Raw genomic sequence first — 10420 nt, 5'->3', positions numbered from 1 at the left:
CGGTGCTCCAGCATGGCCGCTGTCAAATGACTGAAACAAGTAAAAGAATAAAAGAATATGTGAAGTGAGAGAGAATAAAAGAGAGAGAAACAGACAGAGCAGAAGACTGTGTGTGTGTGTGTGTGTGTGTGTGTGTGTGCGTGTGTGTGTTTGTGTGTGTTAAAGAAAGAGAGACAGAGAGAGCGAAACAAGGAAAGAGAGAGAAAGAATATACTAAAGAGAGAAAAGTTGATGGCAAAACATAACAGAAAGCAGTAAAATTACCATTGCTTTTGTTGTTTAACCCTAGGTCAATTCTGATTGAGTAGACCTTTGATCGGAAGGCACAGCAATTGTGGACACTCCACCATTTTGGTGGAGGCACATGGCTCAGTGATTAAGGGTGTTGGACTCATGATCATAAGATTGTGGTATTGATTACTGGAGTGAGCGATGTGTTGTGTTCTTGAGCAAGACACTTCATTTCACTTTGCTCCAGTCCACTCTACTAGCAAAAATGAGTAATCCTGTGATGGACTGGCGTCCCATCCAGGTGGGGAATATATATGCCATGAAACCAGGAAACCAGCTCTTAAGAGTAAATATGACACAAGAGGGTAACTTTAATCATTTTACCCTACTATTTAAATATATGTAGGATTACATTACTGAATATGACTTCTTCTTGAATAGAAGATGCAAAGGAGTGATTTTGGGGGAAGATTTAGCTGCTATTTCTACTAGCCTGAAGTTCAACAGGGAGAAAAGCAAATGAGTAAAGTATGCTGGTGTGCTATAAGCTGAAGGGAGGAATTATTTGGATTTTATGGCAGAAGTAAAATGGTGGTTTGGGGTTCAGTTCCATCATATGGCAGTTTGGGCAAATGTCTTCTCCTACTATAGCCCTGGAACTGACCAATGCCTTGTTAGTGAATTTAGTAGAGGGAAAATTTAGTGAAAATAAGTTCTCTTTTGTTATTAATTATTTGACTTCTTCCTCTGATGAAGGAACTGATTCCTAACAAAGATACAAAACTCCATTGCTGGAATGAAAATAACAAAAATAATGTCACATTTTAAACTTGACAAAAGTCCTGCCTATTTTGACTGTATCACCGACAGATTGTATTTGTAACGTGTGAGTTAGCTGATTGATTTCTTCTTCTGAAATCCCTAGCTTATTCAGATTGTCACTTAGGCATTTACTCACAAGACCAAGTGCACCAATTATTATTGATATAAATGTGAGTTTATAATCTCAGTGGTATGATGCTAGATGTTTCCATTATTTTGTCCAATCCCTGTATATGGTTATATATATATATATATATATATATATATATGTATAGTGGAGGCACGTGAATTAGTGGTTAGGGTATCAGCATCATGATCGTAAGATTGTGGTTTCGATTCCTGGACCGGGTGACGTGTTGTGTTCTTGAGCAAAACATTTCATTTTACATTGCTCCAGTCCACTCAGCTGGCAAAAATGAGTAACACTGCGATGGACTGGCATCCCATCCAGCTGGAGAACACATACGTCATTGAAACCGGGAAACCGGGCCCATGAGCCTGGCTAGGCTTTAAAAGGACGCATTTATTTTTATATATGTATAAATATATATATATACACATATGCTTGTATATGTATATGTATATATGTATATATATATATATATATATATATATATATATATATATATATATATATATATATTTATATATTTATATATATATATATATACACACACACTTATATACACTCACATATACTTACATTTATACACATGCACACATATGTATGGTGGGGTGGTGTGTTTATATCATTTACCATACCATATTAACAGAAGATACTAATATCAGTGAAAAAAATAGTAAATAGAAAATCGATTCATTAGAAATGAAGTTCCTTGATATATCTATTCTGTATCGAATTTCATGTACTCCCTCGCCACTGTCACTATCAGAAATGCAGTGATCCATGATTGAGCAGTATTTGTTATTCAAGTCCAACGCAGATTGCCTTTACTGACATACACACAACTGTAGATTAAGTTACTACGGAATTACCTTTCTTCAGCTTGCACTGCTCAATCAGTTTTACAGAAATTATCATATCATAAAACTTCTCTATAAGACTCGCTGTGCAGCCAGTCATATAGCAATTTACTATGTTCTCAACACCATGTATACTACATCTTATATACTTTGAAGGATTGCTGAATCATTAAAATGTTTGCTTTTCAACCATAAGTTCTCATGTTCAATCCCACTGTGAGGCATCTTTGACAAGTGTCTGTGTCATTTACCATAGGTTGACCAAAAGTTTGTGAATGAAACTGGGTTATCAGAAACCTTGTGGAACTCTGCTGACTGGATCATGCTTGTAATTCAAAGGTCAAGCCTTGTTATGCATTGTGTCTCAATGATGATGATGATGATATATATATATATATATATATATATATATATGCTTATATATATACATATATATATATACATATATATATATATAATGATGATACAGTTGACAGGAAGAGGACAAGTGAGAGAGTGATGACATTGTTGGGTAGTCTGCAGAAACCGAGAGGGGGTGAGAAGTAAGTGTAGGGCATGGGAAGAAATTTGATTTGGAAGAAGGTGGGGAATCGACCAGTTTCCTTCAGTTTCCATCTGCCAAATTAACTCACAAGGCTTTGCAGGACAATGGTAGAAAACATTTGCCCAAGGTGTGATGCAATTCAACTGAACACAACACCACATAGTTGAAAGGCAAGCTTCTTAACCACACTGCCAAGATTAGGAATTATAAGGGTACAAAAGACCCAGCCTTGAGACACTGTGTCATGCTGATTCTACTTCAGAATTCTGTTAACGATATACATAGCCTTGGAATACTCAGCCACTTACATGGTTATTACATGAAAAATTGGATGTATTGCACTTGTAAATCAGAGGTACAGCCTTAAGACAAGATATGCTATCATGCTGGTTCTATTTGAGAACTTACTTAAGAACACATATATCTTGGAATGCTCAACTATTCAAGGCATTATTGTAGTAAGTAGATAGGTCAATTCATTAAACAACTGAACACAGTCAGTTGAAACCCACAGAGATCTATTTACATAAAGCTGACATTGTGAGTTGATAATAAATACACTTATCATTCATATATCATTGCTAATCAACTTCATGTGTTATCTTATAAAACAACTAAAGGTGGCAAGGTGGCAGAATCATAAGCACTTCCAGTTTTACGTTTCAAGTTCAAATATTATCCAGGTCAACTTTGCTTTTCATCCATATGGGGGTGATAAAATAAGCACCATCTGAGCACTGAGGGTGATATAATTGACAAATTTCAAGCCTTGTGCCTATAGTAAAAAAATATAGTATCATGAAGCAACTAATGTTATTGGCATTCATGAACACGCTTTATTGCAAAGTAAGTATCACAGACTATTGCATACAGTTTATTATTATTACTATTATTACTATTATTATTATTATTATTATTATTATTATTATTATTATTATTATTATTATTATCATTATCATTATTATTGTGATGCCAATACATTTCTGTCTGATCAACATTATAGCATCATAACCAATTAGTAAGTGTGATATTGGTTTTAGTAATTATACATTATGTCATCTCATATGTGAAACTTAATTCTCACACCATTAATCACACCCTTCGGAGATCTATAACCAATGATGGTATTGTTCACAAATTGTGAAACGGAATATATGAAAAATATTGATAATTTATAAAGGAGAATTGATCATGTGCAATGGGGAATTGATAATGTGTAATGTAGAAATGATAATGCATATAGGGGGACTGATAATGTGTAATGGAGTATTGCTAATGTGTAAAGGCAAATTACTAATGTGTAAAAGGGAATTGCTAATGTGTAAAGAAAAACTGATAATGTGTAAAGGGGACTGATAATGTTTAAAAGGGAATTGCTAAAGGGTAAAGGGGAACAGCTAATATGTAAAGTGGTATAGCTAATGTGTAAAGAGGAATTGATAATGTGTAACAGGATTGATAATGTTTAAAAGGGTATTGCCAATATGTAAAAGGAGACTGATGATATGTAGAGGTAAATTATGAACATATTGACGAATGATAATGTGTAAAGAGTAATCCAATCCATCAATCCAGTGTACCATAGCCATCAAGGCCCATTGATATCTGGCATTTACAAGATTTTGGTTTAGTAGTCTGTGAGGTCCCACTCTGCAACTCACTTTCAGATCAGTGAACTAGAGCAATATGAAATGTAGTGCATTGCCAAGGACACAGCACAGAGCTCAATCCAGGAATTATACTCACTAACAATTGTGAGTCTGATGGGTCGAGCACTTGATCTCACGCTTTTACAAAAGAGGGTTGAATAATGTGTAAAAAAGGAACAGCATATCTGATCTGTAGAGTAGGTTAACCTCTCATCATCCTTTCCTGTCCCTACCCCATTCTCTTCACCTTCCTCCATCTTTTTCATCACCATCATCAGCAGCAGCAACAACAACAACAGCATAAGTGCAATGAAAAACATTTCCTCAGACATTAGCTTACTATTCCATATTAGGTACTGAAATTCTAAATATCGCTGGCAGTAAGATTTGGCTTGTATATGGCTGGTGTATGGCTGTCACTGATGTGACACAGTATGTCGAAATCAAGTAATCTAGCAGTTCTGGTGTCCATAGCAGATGATTCTCATCTGCCAATGATATAAATATGTGTGCTTTTATGCACCGTAGTTCCAAATGAGAAGTCCTCCCAAGGTCAGTATTGCTGTATTCAGCATTCTAACAAAACAACCACATTATGCTAGATTTCATATTATTTTAATAAAATAAAATAATATTAGGCATTCAGTTAATGTTCATTCCATTAAATGTATTAACATGATTTTTTAAATACTGTTTTTCATGCAGAAGGCATGTCTAAGTAAATAACCACAGTGGTTGATACATTTATTTTTTAGTATGCTAGTTTCTCACACTTGCTCACAATATTGTACAAGAAAAATAAGTATAAGAAAAATCTATGATTTGCTGTGAAAGTCTAATAAGCCTGAAATATGTACAGAGTTGCCTCACATGCTTCCTAGAATGTTTAAAATAGTATTTCCTATTTAGTAGATGTTGCCCTTTCTTCTCTATGTAATCATTTCTAATTAGGTCTACAGGGATTTTACTTTTTTGTAAATTTGCTGGTTATAAATGCGAGAGTCAAAGCAAAAAGTTTCAGATATATAATAGTATTGATTTAAAGGCCATATATATTTTTCTACTCTAGGCACAAGGCCCAAAATTTTGGGGGATGGGTGGCAGTCAATTAGATTGATCCCAGTACACAACTGGTACTTAATTTACCGACCCCGGAAGGATGAGAGGCAAAGTCGACCTCAGTGGAATTTGAACTCAGAACGTAAAGACAGACGAAATACCGCTAAGCATTTCGCCCCGCGTACTAACGTTTCTGCCAGCTCACCACCTTTCAAAGGTCATATATTGTGTCATACTGATTTTGCTTAAGAGAACATTTGACTTTAGAATACTCTTCTATATTATTTCAACGGATAGACAATCACACAACTAAACACTCGTCATCAAAATCAATATGTGTGTGTGTGTATATGTGTGTCAGTGCGTATATATATATATATATATATATATATATATATATATATATATATATAGGTTCAAAAAAGGAATATATATATATATATATATATATATATATATATATATATATATATAAGTTCAAAAAAGGAAAATGACAAAAAAAACAACAACACGAGGACGTGATACACATTGCATTACTGGATGCTCGGGAAAGGAAAGAAAGAAAATTTGACGCTTCGAGCGGAGCTCTTCGTCGGATATATATACACATATATATATATATATATATATATATATATATATAAACAAATAATAAATGAGTATATGCATATATACGTACAATATATATATATATGCGCACCTATCACTCTTAATACTATCTTCAGCTGTACAATAAGACTGCCTCTTATGAGCTTGCTTGACTTGTTAAAAATAGCAGCAAAAGTCTCTCACAAATAACACCATATAGTCTATATAATATGGGATGGTCAGGATGTGAATGCCTTTGATCATGTGATTGTGTTCAATCAGGGAGTCCTCACATTCATCACCATGACTAATTTTATTCTTCCAACAAACTACTACTACTACTACAGAAAATTCAGATCTACGGCTCTGTGTGGTTGCTCAATTTGTTAGAAATAATAGCTAAATCTCTCCCTCAGATACCAATCTATCATCTTTAAAAAAAAGAGATCACATTGGTTAATGTCAGTACTGAACTAATAAAAAGTTGAGCTGATCATGGCTGGAACATCTTAAGTCATAGATTTACACTTAATCAGATCTCTCGTGGTCTAAACCATTGTCTTTACAAAGAGAAGACCAGCTACGACCCCACCTGGGATGGGGTTACTCTTTCTCTTTCTCTTTTACTCTTTTACTTGTTTCAGTCATTTGACTGCAGCCATGCTGGAGCACCACCTGTAGTCGAGCAAATCGACCCCCAGGACTTATTCTTTGGAAGCCAAGTACTTATTCTATCGGTCTCTTTTGCCGAACTGCTAAGTTACGAGGACGTAAACACACCAGCATTGGTTGTCAAGTGATGTTGTGGGGACGAACACAGACACACAAACATATATACACACACCACAAGGCTTTGGTCGGCCCAAGGCTATAGTAGAAGACACTTGCCCAAGGCACCACGCAGTGGAAATGAACCCAGAACCATGTGGTCGGTAAGCAAGCTACTTACCACACAGCCACTCTTGCGCCTTACAAGGATTTTTGGTGGGTTGGTCAAATACTAGAATTTCTGATTAAGGCACAAGACCAGTAACTTTGAAATAAAGGATTAGTTGATTATATCAACTCCAGTATTTAACTGGTACTTTATTTCACTGAACTTTGGAGGGGAAAAAAAGGCAAAGTTGACCTTGGTGGGATTTGAACTTGGAATGTTAAGAGTCGAAGAAAACTACTGCAAGGCATTTTTTTTTTTTTTCTGACTCTCTAACAATTCTGCCACGAGTTGGTTTCCATGCCTTACTACCTAGCAAAGATGATGAAGAATTATACAGCTGCAAACTTTATTTTGTGGTCTAAGTAACAGAGTGGAGGGGTCCGAAGAATTTCATTAATCCTTTAGTAGGAATAAGGGAGGGTCTGGTATTTGCCAGTTTCTGAATCACTGATGTAAACAACAACAACAACAACAACTTCTGATGCCACCAGCACTATCTTTAGTGGCACAAACTGTTACAATTACCACTACCTTTTTTTATAACAGCTACCACTCTACTGCTGTTACTAACATTCACACATTTAGTAGCACCAACACCAACAAACACCATTAACTCGGCTCCATCATCACCACCATCACCACCATCGTCACCACCACCACTACCACTACCAATACCACCACCACCACCATCTTCAACACTTACAGATATTATGTCCACTACTACCCTCACCATCATCATCGGCATTACTTTTATTATTGCCACCACCCACGTCGCCAACACCATTACTATCACCACTATCACTACCATCGACACTATTATCAATATACCAACATTAACACCAGTTAACACCATCGACACCACCCCCATCATCATCCATCATAACCTCTGTTACTACCTCCATCACCATTTCCACCTCACTGTTATCACCATCACCACCATCTTCATCCTCACTAGTCATCACCAGTATCACCACTATTTCCAACGACACCACCACCAATATCAACAAAAAAAATGACCACTACAACACCACCACCATTGGTAACTCTTCTGGTACTAATGTGGTCTACTACAGCAGAGGGAGTCTTTTCGTGGTCAGTAGGCCAGCTGAAAATAGAAACCAAATCTATCTCAAACCACATTCTACCATCTTCTCTATGAGAATAACATATAAGATAACGTGGTCCTGTAAATGCTAAAAAAGAAATGGAATGGTCATGGCTGGAATGCCTTTGATCATAGGTTTGCTCAGTCAGGGCTGACCGACATCTAAGCAACAACAATGATAATGATGATGATCATGATTGAGAACAACAACAACAACGTTATCACAAATTCCCTTCTTTCAGAGACTGTCATCAGTACTATGATTAACCCCTACCACTCCAAACCTTAAATTCATTATCAGCAGCAGCAAAAGCACATACCACCACCACCACCACCACTATCATCTTCTATCCTACCCCCACCCCCTTACTCCTACCAGCTTTGGCATCACCATCACCACCACCACCACCACCTCCTCCATTACTGTCCCCTTCATTCTTACATAGACCATCATTAACTGTCAGTTTTAACGCCCATTTTCTATGCTTGCATGAACTAGATAAAGAGGTTTTGTTGAAGTAGGAGTGTCTGCAACTCTGCTGCACCACTCTGATTATTAAATCTCTTCACTAGAATCTCTTCTAAAAGGTTTATCTTTTGTCCTGTGTGGAATATTGACATAGAACGAATAAGAAGAAAGGAGAAAGAGTGTGAAAAGGAGAGAGAGAGAGAGAGAGAGAGAGAGAGAGAAAGAAGGACAGAGAAAGAGTGAAGAGTGAGAAAAAGAGAGAAAGAGAGGAAGCTATAAAAACAAAAGAAAAGAAAAATTGTAATGCGAGTAATAGAATAGTGTTTGTTGCTATTGTTTAATATAGCCTGTTGACTGAGGTATTGCTGTCAGGTATCAATAACCTATTCTTGGCTAAACTGACTACTTAATGCTAATGTAATGTTTAGCTGAAGTGTCATAAAAACTACCATAGAAAGTAATAGCTCAGTATTTATGACACTGACATCTACCAGAGGGCATCATAAGAGCTAAAACATTTCTCTCTTTTCCTTACATCAAAATAAATAAACATCGGTAATCTGATTTAGCAATTCAGGACATTATCAAGCATGAAGTAAAAATGGCTATAGGCTTCACCATTTCAGTATTGATTTCCGAAAATAAAAAGAAATTAGCCAGAAACTATCATATACAACCATTCTATTGTTTACATTGATGAATTTTCAGCCCACTATATTTACGCATAGTTTTGGTAACAAGGAAGGCCATATTGATGTACCCTCTGAACATGTCAAAGAGATGTCAGTCCTCTCTTCTTATAAAGATACTGGACACAATTGGAGAGAAGGAAGCACAGAACACTATGAAGAACTTGCAGGTATGTTGTTAATGTTAAAGACTATTAATGTTTTAAAAATAATAATAAAAAAAAATTACGATTCTGTAAAAACCAATCTCTGATAGGATTCTTACAGCAATTTCAAAGGAAGTTATTTGTATGTAATATCAGAAATTCTTAACATCTTCATTGAGCCAGACATAGAAATCCTCACCTAAAACTTCAAGAAGTGTATTTTATTTTCAAGGAATTTTATTTATGAAATAGGACGGACTTATCTATACTTTACTAGAGATGTGGTAGGTATCTTCATCCAGAGAATAACATAAGTTATCTTATGAACTATTAGTATGGATTATGAAGTTCATCACCCATTATCTTCTTTGATTAACTTCAGTAAGCAGTGGTATTAAGTATCATCTGGAGATTGAAATTAAACCTTCTTTCTCAGATAGTGATATCTTAAAGATTCTTTACTTAGGCTTCAATAATTCCTTGCACCCTTTGTTATCACTGATTTCTCTAGCATTAAATAATTATATACTTAAATTTCTTCTATAATGATATTACTTTGCAACTTTCTCAGAATTATGCCAATGCTAAGTCAGTGCAAGAATATAATAGTATTTAGAGCAGACTACAAAATTAAGTTGCTATGTCAGGATACAAACTCATAAACTAACTACAAGATTATGCTAATAGCATTTGTTTAAAAGGTTTGCCATTAAAAAAAAACCTGTATAGTTTTAAGCAAAAACTTAAATAATGTGTTTTTTTTTTTGATACATATTCAAAATAACATAATCATTTGTGAGATTATTTATTAATTTATTTATTCTTGTCAAGCAGCTTGTGACATTTTGATGTCAAATTATATTATTAATTATTAATTGACATTTTGCTTCACCAGCCTTCATTGATTGAAACTTTTAAAATGCTGATGCTCTTTTAATGTATTGGTTACAGATGAATGCTAAAGTGTCATTCTAATCATTGACTGAGTATTTTCTCAGAGAATTTCATTGGTATTGTTCAATCAAAATGCTTTATACCTTTGATACATGAGAATTAATTCCCTGTGATGCATTCTGAGATTTCAGATTCTTTTATCTCATATCCCTAAATTTTAGAGGCGTGAATAAATTAAAACAAAGATATATTTATTATTTAAAGAAACTAAAGTGGTGAGCTAGCAGAATCATAAACATGTCA

General features: G+C 35.1%; 1 protein-coding gene across 3 annotated transcripts in view; it reads left to right on the top strand.

Annotated features, from left to right (window-relative positions):
• LOC106872386 (protocadherin-18) overlaps positions 1–10420 on the top strand; it is a 117130-nt gene that overhangs the window by 66932 nt on the left and 39778 nt on the right. Inside the window, exon 3 of one of the 3 annotated variants that reach the window (XR_008265539.2) lies at positions 9117–9247. The exons of 1 other annotated variant lie outside the window; for it this stretch is intronic. Coding sequence is in view for 1 of the 2 variants with exons in the window: in XM_014919372.3 (XP_014774858.2) it covers positions 9097–9247 (151 nt within the window). In the remaining variant the exon portion in view is untranslated. Of the gene's footprint in view, positions 1–9096; positions 9248–10420 lie in introns of all 3 variants that reach the window. One more of the 3 variants, XM_014919372.3, reaches the window with a different exon arrangement.

This window comes from Octopus bimaculoides, chromosome 14 (assembly GCF_046866305.1).
Source record: "Octopus bimaculoides isolate indiv1 chromosome 14, ASM4686630v1, whole genome shotgun sequence".
Classification (NCBI taxonomy): Eukaryota; Metazoa; Mollusca; class Cephalopoda; order Octopoda; family Octopodidae; genus Octopus; species Octopus bimaculoides.
Note: the sequence above shows the minus strand (reverse complement) of the source record. Positions and strands in the feature narration are given on the sequence as shown.